This window comes from Homalodisca vitripennis, chromosome 4 (assembly GCF_021130785.1).
Source record: "Homalodisca vitripennis isolate AUS2020 chromosome 4, UT_GWSS_2.1, whole genome shotgun sequence".
NCBI lineage: Eukaryota > Metazoa > Arthropoda > Insecta > Hemiptera > Cicadellidae > Homalodisca > Homalodisca vitripennis.
Genome location: NC_060210.1, coordinates 114,629,038 through 114,642,984, shown reverse-complemented (window position 1 = coordinate 114,642,984; position 13,947 = coordinate 114,629,038). Strand labels below are relative to the sequence as shown.

Here is a 13,947-nt window from a genome sequence, read left to right as displayed (position 1 = left end):
CCAAAACAGGGTAGAATTCCAAAATTGATATGATTTTTAACTTTAACAGGGTTATCCCTTAATTGATAGGCTAAAATTAGCTTTTTTGTAGTGTTTTACTAGATAATTTGTAGCTTTATTATGTAATATAATAGAAACTTGAAAGTAGTTTTGTTCTTTAGACATTTAAATGGCATATTAGGAAAAAATATAAAAAAGCAAAAAAATTACTTAAAATTTTTTTTTTTGTTTTTATTTATAACAAAATTTTTTTTTTTCTTACTTTGTCAGTAGTAAACTAAAATAATTTTTTGAAATTTCTTATTGACAGTAATTTATTCTAAAAGTACGTATTATTGTCAACAAATCCAGAAAATTTGAAGCATATAAGTTAAAAAATGCATGACTTATTGGTAAAATAATAAAAATTTACTTACGTGAATTTGAGGCAATCTGTTTGGAAATCTGGAGTCAAACACATTGAATGTTGTATATTAATTAAATTTGTTTGTGAATCCTGTCTTAAAAATACACTTTATTGTCAAAACACAACACTAATAAAAAAGTTATTATTTACAATATTTACAGTTTTTTTAGTTTTTATAATTTCAGTGGCAAACATGCTTGCCGAGGCATTCAGCATGTACACCAAGACCACACCTTACACACACTGTCCGAGACCTCCGCTTCTTTCCTTCAGGATGATTGTCACCTGAACAGGTTCGGCACAGTTTTTCCTTCTTCTCAGGTAATTTCCTGAGTCCGAAACCAACTGATGGACCATCACCACCACCCCGGAGATTTTGCGGGATTTGCTTACTTGCAAGCCATTCCGAAGAAAGATCTCCTATCACTTCTTTCATGAAGAATTGCAATTTCGTTAAAGTTTGATGTCGAAACCTAGTATATAATAGGATGATTGTTATTTTTTAAATTAATTAGATATATTTCTCTATCAATTGAAATATAGTAAGATTTATTTGGCAAAGTAATAACGCTGAAATAAATTTATGATGCAACAACGATATATCGTTGTGTATCACTTTTCGGTAAATTCACTCACAACGATATATTGTTGCGTATCAGTCAAAGGGTTAATGTAACATACAACTACAAAATAAGTTATGATATATTTATTTTATCCTAGATTGAACATTCACCTGAAGAGGAGAGTAGATTGCAGAACTCGAAACGTAGTGTCTGATTTTTGTATCACTGAATATTGGCAAATGTCCGATAAAAGTCTGTTTCCTTGATAATTTTAACAAAAATTATAATATAATTATATATGCTTGTTCATAAATTGCCATGCCCTAACACGGATTTCAATTGAGATGATATGATTCTAACCGTGCAGCTTTTAAAATTATTGTAAGGAGTAATGTTGTCAACACTGGACTGCTCCAATCGGTTTACAACCAAACCAAGCCCAACATTGTCAATAAAAGGTGACATGGTAATAAACAACTCTAATTATTTACATCTGTTTATTTATTTAACCTCATGCACTGAACACAAGTGACAAATAGGAACACATTTCACATCACATCCAAAAGTATTAAAATATAATTTCAATAAATAATATAAAAATATTTTATAAAAATGTTTTTGAAAAGCCAGTACATTTTTGGTACAGACTGGTCTTGGTTCGTTTCGATTACAAAAGCTAGACTAGACCTTTGACACTTACGAGGTATAAACCTCGGGCCACTTCCGTTACCCGACCTCAGCTCATACAATACAATCTTAGTTAACTCAAATAATCTAATTGCATTGCTGATTCAATAAATGCATGATAATTAACTATAGCTAACTATTAGAAATAAATAAGCGGTTTTGAGAAATTTATTATGTACGGTACATTTTTTTACAATTTTTGGTAGGTTAAATCTTTTAAAATTTACGGTTAGTTCATTAATTACTTAAGTTCTATAAATATTAATTTTCAAGGAGAAATAATACATTTATAGTGGAATTTGAAAGTAAAATATACTTACACCACATTATATGAACATGACTAAAATTATGAAACAGAAACGTAAGTAACATATTACAGGACTTTATATTTTTACGTACTACAACTGAAAATGGGAAATTATGTTATGACAATGAACTGCAATATCCTATCACCAAGTAGAAAAAGCACCGATCCCCGTTAAGGCTAGCCTCCGACCTTAGATCCATTACAAACAGCAGAAACAAGAAACTTAATCTAAAACTAGTTTATAATTTTCTTAAGTGATTCAGTAGTTAATCAATTTCCGTACAATTTTATACATTTCCAAACTTGAGCTGATTTTGTTATATATAAAATCGTTATGGCATATTTTTCTTAAATGCCTAATATACAAAACGTTAATCCACATGGTGTTTTTCCTTAATCTAACATTTATAAGAAAATTTAGAATTTCACATTAATACATATTTAACTTAATCAATGGTTTAGATTTCTCTTATGCCTAATTTATTTTAAAAGCTTATAAAACAAATTAATGTTAATTTCTACACAAAATGTCACTCAAATATATCTACAAATCGATTATATTTGACTCTGCGTTAAAGTTAAATTTATACTAAGCGAACCAATAATTATTACATGCTCTACTACTGAACACAAATCTATGTAATACTAATAATCTAGTTGGGAAATACACAGATATAACACTGTATAAGAATTTAACATTATTAAATGCACACAAATAGTACGAGCAGGCACAATATTGTGTAAAAAACATTAAAAGAGCACAAAAACAAGTTATACAATAGTTTAATATACAATTTATGTTCACAATATTTTTTTTCCATTTTTCAATTTGCAACAATGTTTTGCTGTAACAATCTTCCACTTAGTAACAATAATTATTTAAAAAATTACTATAAATGTCTTATAAAAATCCTTACGGTATTTTCAGTGCAGGCTTGTGTACTATGAATTTTAAAATGTGCATAAATTTTATAAATTAAACAAAAGTGACTTTTTCATTTAGTTTTGCATCAGACAATCTTATATATAGTCGATGAGCTTACATCAATACAGGCACACTTTCCTATGGGTCTTACTAAAATATAATAATAATAATAATATCAGAAACGTTATAAATTATGTCTGGCTACAGAGTAAATTAGGTTTTTGCGTTATAAATCTTATATACAAAAATAATATCTACACAATATGTACACTGTTATAAAAGAAATGCAACATTTCACACAGATCACAAAATGAAAAGAGAGCGTAATATAGAAAACAATGTAAGTACTTACAGCCCAAACAATATTAACGTACTAGTAGGTAGGTAGGTAGGAGTAAAGCTTACATATTAAATATATTAATAGGAATTATAACTTTCACATAAACTAATAAGACGTATAAATATAAAAAATAAAAATTACATGCAAATACAATTTAATTATTAAGACTTGTAAACGACCACCTATTAATATTTATGCTTAATTTAATACTATTATTTGATAATAAAAATTTAAGAACTATTATGATTTCAACTTGACATTACAAATAAATTATTTAAAATACAGTACAGTCACAGTTTCCAAACTTGCCGAATTTGACAGACATTCCATTTTATTCTGCATGGAACAGTGATACCACTATCTTACGTTAAAGGCCGAAAAAAAACTAAGTTTAAATATATATATTTATAGAAATGTAATTAAAAATACAATGCAATAATTTACCATGTATATTTTACAGTAAAATGTGCATTAATAAAACAAAAATGAGGTAGAAAATGCTCTGTGTGATTCGATGATTCTCTCCATACGCTTGAATTTTAGAAGCTATTTCGATCATGCTAAAACTAACATTTTCATCCTTCTGTCTCTACAAAAGTTCAGATACTTAAGTAATTAGTCAAGTCGCTTGCATCACAAAATGGTGATGAGGTAGATTTCAACCGTATGTGCCGTATTATTATGAGGTAGGTTTAAAGTTACTTCAAAGTACAAAGTTTCACAATGAGAAAGTCACCGTTTCGTATTTCTAAATCATGACCAAAAATAACAAAGACAAAGATAAAGAACAACAACAAACAACAAAGATTTTAGATCCAAAAATGTAAAACAATGTGTGTACTACTGTATAGCCTTTATCTATATTTTTCATAAAACAAAATTTTATATTTACATTAAGATTTTAATTATTACCATCTCACATTTACTTATCTTAAGACTATCCACTCAGTTCGGATACATGCGGCTGTACTGTAATGATACTGATGCAATAATGCACATAGAAGATAAAAGAGGTAAATTACAAATATTTGCTGTATCAGAATATATTTCATGGTATTAAAAGTATAATTTCAATTTACAGCCACTAAACCTCACAACCCTGTCTTATTTTTGAGCACAACCTCAGCAACAGCCGCACTAGCGGGGTCTCTTATTCTTCCTTACCTGAGCATGGTCTCTAGTGCAACTCTACTACAAGAGGTTTGGTTGGAAACTGTCTTACGACACTTTCTGAAAAAATTTAAAAGTTTTGTTCAAACTTTTATAAATATTGTGATGCAAAAAGACGGATTTTTGATTATTTGTAATATCTAAGCACATGTTTTCTTGAAAACAGTAGTTAAACATATAATCACTGTAGTTTTGTTAATTAAAAACAATTTTTTAGTTTAAAAAATAATTGTCTTTAGTACTTTACTCAACACATTTTTCTAATTACCTAAACAGTTTGAATCCCTATTTTTTTCTCTAAAACAGATCAAAACTGAAATTATACTTTTTACATAACAGAGTATTTGTGTGAAAGACGTTTTGTTCTGCACATGAAAGTCAAGTAAAAATTATCCATTATATTCGGTACAAAATTTGCAATTATAAAAGGTTACAATGTAGAATTCTAACGTAATCATCAAACTCTGAAACAATAATCTTATTTTCTCAGCAAACAACGTGTTCTCACTCATAATTTTCAATCTAGATCCGTACAGTAACAAGTGTGTACGCTGGAGTCAGACCTGCGTGACGTCGTCCTGTGGCGCAAGGGTAGCCAGCAACATTCCTGCGGCGCGCGCTACTTCCCACCCTGAGTCGTACAGAGCCGTCAGCTTGGCTACACTGTCAGCACACAGTTCGGGGGGCAGTAGCGCGTCCAGACGACACAGTTTGATGGCACGATGTACGTCCCAGTCCGTGGCGTTGAGTGCAGCCAGCCTGCTCTCCTCCGATACCTGTGGACACATTTAGACCTCTATGTAAGAGATAAACTGCGAAATGCACCATTGCTGTTGCAGTTCGATAGAAGTATCCTAAATGATGAAGTTGTGGGATATACTAGCGGTATTCAATCTTCTGTACATCTTCCGTTCATAGCAAGCAATTGTTCATGAGATGTACTTGCAGTAAAGGTTAGTTACAGTGTCACTGTTTTCCTAAGTATGGATATACTAGAAATATATTTCACTAAAACAAAAAAGGTTCCAAAAATTAAATATGGCAACATTTTAGTGAAGAGTTGTTGCTGTTCTTGCAACACTGTAACAACCAAAAATCCCAAAATCGTTAAATTACAATTTTTGTGAGTATCAACAAAAACTGTAATTGTTTAGTTACAACACTGAAATGTTAGAAACTTTCTTTGTAAAATACTGCACAAAAACTTTGAAACGAGTTAAGTGGATTTCCAAAATATATTCTTTGACTGCTATTAGTAGTTGAAATTGTACAGAATAGTCTGTTTGGCAATTTACAACAAGAAATAAATTGCTTTTACATAAAATTTTATACAAATATAAAATCTGATACAAAAACTACATGATTGTAGTTATATCCTTATACAATATCCTTATCTTTTAACGATTTGATAAATGTTAAAATATTGTTACTAAACCCCCTTGATCATTATTTACTGAAATGCGATCATTATTTACTGATATGCGCAGTTATAATAAATATAAAAATTTAAAAATCTTGTAAAAAATAACATAGATATTTAAACAACCAGGATGTGATGATACAGCCAGTCAACAAAGATGAATAGGTTGACCTATTTTCTGTTCATAATTAAATTTGCATTCAGCTTTAGTTTTATATATATACAACTCCACTTGAATATTTGAAACTGATGTGTACTTTCTATTTTTAACTAAATCAAATACTGGGTTTTTAAATCAATCCAAAACTTTAGTACCTATTCTCCTATAATTATTTGTCACTGTTGCACTATTTCAAATAAACTTTATTTTGTTAATATATTTTTCTAAATCTGAATAATTACTGTGTATTAAATAAAGAAGTGTTTAGAAAAATTTCAGCAATACACATTCATTCATTTGTTGTATTATATTTGACAGCAACGAAACAAGAAAGCAAAAAAAATTAAACAAACAGCACAAAAAATCAAACAATCATGGTATAAAACTTAATCAATCCTGGACCAAAAACAGCAGTGCTCAAAGCAATAATGAATCTTGACTCGTAATGAATGATCAAGGCACAAAAAGAACAATGTCCAAAGCAAAACAACTTTGACTTAAAATGAACTGCTGCATAAAGACACAGCATTAATTATTATGGCACAACCAACAATGCAACTTTTCAATGTTATAGATGATAGCAAAACCAGTAACCGAAGCACAAAATCCTTTGATTTTCAGTTTGTATTTCTTGCTGAAAATAATGAAGAACCAACAAATCATTATAAAAAATACATCGTCAAAGCAGCATTTGTAACTCACTTTACTGCCGAGCACCTTGCCCATAATGCGTACTTCATCACTGTTCACCCCACTGCTCTTGCCTCGGGTACGCCGCGTATTGGGGCCATCACATGCAAACTCCAGCAGGTCCTCGCAGCTAACATGTTCACGGAGGCCACGCCCTTCACCCTCTCCCTCCATCGCGTCCAGGGCCTCCAGCTCGCACGCGATTCTATCCTCGAAACTATCCGGTTCCTGCTTAGAACCCCTGCAGAACACATGCACATCAGTCAGTTAACTTTTACGGACAAAAAGTGATAGTTTCGGTTAATAATAAAGCTGACTCATAAAACCTCTTTCAAAAACATACAATGCAGTTTACATGTGTTTCATAGAGTGCACTTCTGTATACAAGATCAGGGAAATAATATAAAATACTAATAATGAAAAAATTAAAGTTAAAGGCAGGACAAACGTAGCCAGGAAATGCAAGTAAAGACATAATGATTCAGAACATGTAAGAACAAGGAGAATGAGATGGGTTGGAAACATCATTAAGAGGAGAGCAATGTTCACTTTTAAAAGAAAATATGACTTTTGAAAGATGTACAGTTCTTTTTTAGTGGATAACAATACCAGCAAACACATAAAAACACTTCCAAGCAAGCGTTGGGAGACTACGGATATTTCATCTAATTGCGTAAAAGTCTGTACTGAATAGAACACACACGTTGGTAAGTGTTTTTTCCCTCTCCTCCAATAATGCAAACAAACGAGGTTAGAATATTCTTCTGGGCTATGTAGGACTTTTCGTAAACTACATGTTTAATTATTCTGAAACACAAAAATAGTGTGGAAATGGTCAAATAACTAATTCAGCATTTAAACACGCTATTTACTTGCATCTCATTTCATCTCAATCAACTTACAATTCAATCAGTAACTCGTCACACAAATTTTCCCTTTATAATTGTATTACTTTGTAAACTACATTTTATAGTGTCCACAATCAACTATAATTTTACAAAATGACTACTGTATAAATTGTTCCACTGATTTGCACCAGCAGTTTGTTAACATTTGGGAACAATCAGCTCATGTACCGTACATAGTTTGAGCTTGTAAACTAAAACTGTAGAGACAAATTTAAATAGGGCAGTTTGCCAACTCACATGTCCGGGAGTGTCCTGGGCAGTGGGAGGGGTGTGGGGGTAGGTCTCCCCTCCCCCTCACTGTCAGCCTCCTCCTCTCCTGCCATATGGTCCGATGACGGCTCATCCTCCAACCCAAGGTATGTGGGCTCTACAGGGTACATCATACTATCACAACTACAGCACTAGATTAGAGACTACCAAAAAATGAATTTGAAAGACAGGAGTCTATTCTGCATAAACATGTCATGTTCTGCATTCTGCACGTGATGTCAAAACCAGTATCCCTAAGTAAACTCTAGCCGTAGGCTTTAAAATACTTCAAAAATTTCAAAATGTTGTTATTCTTAAACAAATTTTTAGACCTGAAATATTATTTTATGTAAATTAAAGAAATACATCCTTATTACATATTGAGATAAAACAGTTAAAGGATTATTTTATATTTTTAAAATGATACAAATATAGTTCTTAGTATGAAATAGAAAATACAAATCACTTCAATAATATATTGCTTTTTCACGTTAAATTAATGTCTTATTGAACCCTCTCTCGAACTATTACTATAAATCACAATTCTGTGTAGCCAGAAGTCCAATCATCAAGAGTTCCCATGATGTGCTTTACCATCTCTCTAGTTTGTGCTGTCATCATGTACCAGTATTTTGAACTTCTAATGCAAATAATATATAAGTTGTGATTTTGTCCGAGTTTACTCAACGTTCTGCCTTGTGTTGCCAACTATGAGTAATATATAACATTAAATATATCACATTAAGTGTAACAATGTAATTACTGAAATTATTTACAACTTCCTACGACTAACGTTTATTAAAGACGTTATTTTCATAGTTTTACCACTATATTGCTTGTTGCGTTTGCGTACTATGAAGAAGGCAAGTAAAAATTAAAGTTTGCATGATAGTGTAGTGAGATTAAGTATCTAAGTAGTGCTATGATTTGTACATAATAGAGTTAAACAACATTCATACTCCTCCGGTCTCAGTTCTGTTATCTAGGCAAACTTTGAGCCAAGGGTTAACTTATTATACACGGTTTTCACCAAATACAAAAAGGCAGTAAATCCTCTGTTATCAGGTAATGTGGAAATATTCAACTCTTCCGAAACTTGGAGATACACTGCACAGCAAATCAATTGAAATCGTACATTATTATCTGTCATTTGTCATGTGTCTTTAGAAAAGCAATAAGTTCTTCTTTTTAATGCATTTTGTTCTCCAATTCTGAAAACTGTGGTCTGGAATATTTGTATTATTTGTCAACGCTATTATAATAGTTTAAAAAATTATAATTTAAAAAACAAAATGTGACTATTCATTTTTAAAATAAAATTGTAAATTTAACAATCATAAAACAGAATGTTGGTAATTAATATACTGGACCAATGATTAATAGGTTATTTATTTTCTTTGAATATGTTTTCACTGATGGACTGAACATGCTCACCAAACGTCAACCTGCCCAGCGGCCATCACACTATTTTTATAGTTGTATGCAACATATTTATACTGATTTGGAATAACAACTTATCAGTCCATTCTTTGTTTGAAGTTTGTTTTTGACGATGGAAGGATTGTGACGGAAACAGGATTTATTTATTTGTTTATTTTAACCTAGATTTTAATTATGTGTTAGGTTAGTTATTTGCCTGAAGAAGAATGAGATTGCAGCTCTTAAAATGTAACATAACTGATTTTTTTGTATCACTGAACAACCCTGTTTTTTCACTATCATTGTAATGGCAAAGATTATGCTCTAAGGGGATTGAATCACTGAAAATAAAATAAAACGTTAAAAAAAACTCTTTAATAAACTTCGAAGAATTAAATTTTATTTTTATTGTGGGGTTCAAGAACTAGCTGAGCCTAACGCAACCTTGTTTTAATTAAAACCTAAGTTCTTATTTATTTAATCATAGTAATTATTTAAAAGCATAATACTGAAAACTAAAGTTCAACTAATGCTGGTAGTTTTCATCTGATTTCAGTACACTTAAAATTACTCAGCAGGGAATAAGCTGATCAGTTTTGACTAACTTATCCTAAGCTAACTACAACTTGTAATAAGTACCTTGCGTGTGCGTGTTGAGACGTGCCAGGGTGCGAGTGGCGTGGCCAGGGATGATGAGAGGGTGTTTGCGCTGATGTCTGGGCTTGGCGGTGGCAGGAGGCCTGTTCCTGTCTCTAGGTGGCAGTGGCACTGGGTTACCTGATCCAGAGCCTACACACACATGGAGAAGGTTTATCAGAGAAAAATATTAAAAAGAACCATAGTCTGAATCATAACCCAAGAATAGAATTAGTTTCATTGATAAGATATAACTTTGTAGTCACACATTTTCTGTATATATTATATGAAAATATTAAAAATAAATAGGTTATATTTCTTTACTCTCTCTTTTTTATTTGCAAGAAAACCAATATATGCCGGCATTAAAGTTCTCATCACCTAACTCAAGATCTCAGGGAAGAAACTGGTGCTACGTTAAAGAAGAAACTGAAGAATCTCCTAATGGACAATCCAATTTACTCTATGGATGATTTTTTTCAAATCACCTGGACTTAATGTTATACATTTTATTGTGAATTTTATACAACATAATTTTGTACATATGACACTATTCCATTTCTTGAAGACATTGTTAATAAAGAATATTCTGATATAGAAAGTTTTTTAGAACTAATATTTTCTTAATTTAAACAAAAATGTATTTGCACAGACCAATTTTACACATAGGTCCATTTTCATGTGACTGTAAATGAGCACCTGAACACCATGTAAAACTTATAGCAGTGATATCACATGATATTTGTCAAAGGATCTGAATTTTTTTATAGTGTAATGTGACTAAGAAGTGATAAAACTATTTAGCCCAAACCAAAATAAAGATTTTCAAAAGTGAAAGTTTTAATTGTCCTACAACAGTGTTAATTCTATTTCGGGTGAAATAAGCATGGCTGAGTGATAAAATCATGCTCTGTTTAAAAAAAATTCTAAACCAGATGTGACGAATTAAGAGACTTGTTAGAGTAAGAATTTTCTGGTTTCAATCCCCCTCTAGAATTATTTAGCGATCCTAGGCTCCTGATATTGGCAGTGTTCCTTTTGTAGTGAGAAAATTCTGTAAAAAAATTGAAAGTACTACAAAACCCCATTGGTTCCAAAGAAGTAAATCTAGCAAAACACTTCAAAGCAAATATTGCTGAATTGATCTGTTCAAAGAAATTTACCCCCTTGGTTTGTCAAGTCCCTCGAGGTGCTTTGAGGGAACGCCTGGCTCATGCACTGAAACTCATGTGGAACCATTGAGTTCCAAACCAAAACTCTTGAGGAGGCAAATATTTTTCACCTTGCATAAACAGATTACAATACTCAGACTAAAGCTGACACTACGTTGCTTTATGTTCACTTAGGACAAGAAGCTTGAGAAGTAATTGAACCTTTGGACAGAATGGGTAAGGGTAAGTTTGACTGAAGGAACTACTTCTTGTCAAGGTCGTTTGAGTGGTGATAGCGGGCACTACTCAATCATGACATCTTGAAAAAAAGGGAAGGCCAGGTCAGTTCCAACTTATTTCAGTAGAGAACAGTACTCCCTCATATTTAGGCTACCATCAGCCTTTGACACTAAGGGAGTTCGCTCACTCCAACAGTCATCCTCCGCAGTAAACTAGACTTATTGATAAACTCTTTTACCCCAATATCTTGATACTTTTAGTAATGTGCTGCTCCTGAACATCCATGCGGTCAATCTTGCTGTACCCACGGTATTTCAACGGAAGATATAAACCATCCAAAACTGAATCCTCCTGAGGACTGACAGTAAGTCATCTGTTACCTACCTTCTCTTTTGACAGAGCTACAATCATCATCAGTATCGGTGTCAGGTCTGGCACTGCTGGCAGCAGCTGAGACCGGAACTGTGCTATTCTCTGCTAGAGCCTGGTGCTGGTGCGGCAGAGTGTTGCTGTTCCTGCACCACATACACTCGTACAATAATACAATAACACATTTCTTTAAACAAACAATTAATTTCTAAGTTACATGGTTTTCAAATATGGTTTACAAACCAATGCTACGGTTAAATAGATGAATTTATTACACATTTACAATGATGATTACTCAATCAAAAATGTAAAGTGCTGAATGTCACTGCAGTTCAGATTAAATTCTAAAGCAATTTCTCAATTGAATAATTTTTTCTAGCGTTCTATTTTATAACACTGAAAAAAAAAAACTGCTAGAGTGGCATGAAATTTCTAAAATCTCCTAAATTATACTAGGTTATTAACATTATAGTTTAAATGGAAGTTTATTAAGAAAATTAATATTATCAATTAGTAAAAATTAACTGTACATATATGTGGATGGGATGATTTGGCATTCTGTTCTGTACTTGTTTTTGGTATGTCCCTTATTAGTTTACATCTGATTCCTACATTTAAAAAATTTCAAAAATACATGAGAGGAAATATTTTAAACTTGAAATCTTTTGAAACCAAATTTCTGATTGATTTTGTCTATCTGATTGTACTGGATTCAAATGAAAACTTATTCTTAAAATTCATTTCTGACAATTTAATAATATTTAAGTATGAATTAAGCTTCCTTAAAATAATATCACCTCACACGAGAAAAAGAATAATACACAATTGACACATTTTGCTGTACTAGTATTATAGTAATGATTGTTTCCAACTCGACAAACTAAGAATTTAAGTTATTTGAAATTATAAAAGCTACTTCTACCACTTTAAAGTACTATACAGTCAAAGTACTGAAAATGGAGTACACTGTACATTTAGGAGCATTAAATAAATTGCAGTTGACACTAATATTTGACTTTGTAGATGATTTGTTCGATTTGTACAGTTCATTAGCTGTAAATCATTTTCCTCAGTCAGTAACTGTATCACATTAAAATTTAACATTGCTGCTCTCACTAATTAAGCAGTGTTATTTTAATGATTTAATAAAACCAACAATATAAATATTGTCTTAGACAAATATGTGCACCTGAAAGGCAGTATGAAAAGTAGGTACAGAATAAGAAATTGCAAAAAGCCAAGAGCTGAGCCCTGAGCAACCCCCTTATTTGACAGAAATAGAATTAGAGATAAAACTACCATGGCTGAGTGTAACCTTTTGCACTTGATTCAAAATATTGGACAACAGCCACTCACATATGTGATTATTTCATTCACATGAGTTATAACTTGTCATAAAGTTTTGCAAACTGAATACAAGAAAATGTTTTTGAAATACCAACAAATACTGAAACTAAATTTTGTTTGAACTGATTAACAAAAATAGATTAAATTGTTAAAGCCAGTTTGATGAACCCACATTCGGTTGGAACAAAGAATGTGTTGCTTGTCAACAAGTTTTAAGACAATATGTTAGGTTTATTATTTTTTTAAATTTGGGTAAACTATTACGAACAAGTTTATTGTTTGAAATTTAAATTTTAGGACTTTTATTTGTTGTTATATACTTGTTTGACACATGATACACAGTAAAATGTGTCAAGCAGGCTGTATGGAATGCTATTTTATGTACCAGTGATGTTTAACAGATAAAATAAATCTAGTATCTTTCTACCACAGATGTGCACAACAGTATTAAACAATCAGAGAACATGCTTGGCTAATAGTGCTAATCTTAATATAGCTACCTTGCAGCTAAGTCAGAAGACTGTCGTTGTGCAGGGTTGGGCAGCGTGGCAAAATTCTTGTTACCGCGCACCCTGGGGCGAACGAATGGCACGGAACGCAGCATACGCAGAGGGTTGGTGTCCTGTGCGGGCTGCTCAACCAGCACATTGTACGCAGCTTGAGCCTCGGGCGTAACACACTCCTGTATGGAGGGGGATGAAAGGGAGGGGAGGGGGGACAACTCAACATAAAATCACTACATCACACAAACTAACACTAGCAACTAAAAATAAGGAAAAGTGTTAACATGCGGCAAATAGGATACCTATAGTAGAAATCTTGCATGCAACGATATTATAGAAAATCATGCAAAATAGAAATACCAATAAAGTACAGATGTATAGTAAAAAATATTCCTAAATTCTCACACAGGCATCGCGTAATAAAAGTAGAAACATACCAACTCTACAAACTAACTAG

At 32.0% G+C, this 13,947-nt stretch overlaps 1 protein-coding gene across 1 annotated transcript; it reads right to left on the bottom strand.

Annotated features, from left to right (window-relative positions):
• Positions 1 to 1,452: 1,452 nt before the first annotated feature.
• LOC124359958 lies at positions 1,453 to 13,945 on the bottom strand. Its single transcript, XM_046813152.1, has 6 exons — positions 13,488 to 13,945; positions 11,656 to 11,786; positions 9,884 to 10,033; positions 7,814 to 7,943; positions 6,681 to 6,909; positions 1,453 to 5,174 (listed from the first exon to the last, which is right to left on the bottom strand). Exons 1-6 carry the CDS (start codon positions 13,589 to 13,591, stop codon positions 4,956 to 4,958), a joined length of 963 nt encoding a protein of 320 aa, XP_046669108.1. The 5' UTR covers positions 13,592 to 13,945; the 3' UTR covers positions 1,453 to 4,955.
• Between the last annotated feature and the right edge of the window lie 2 nt (positions 13,946 to 13,947).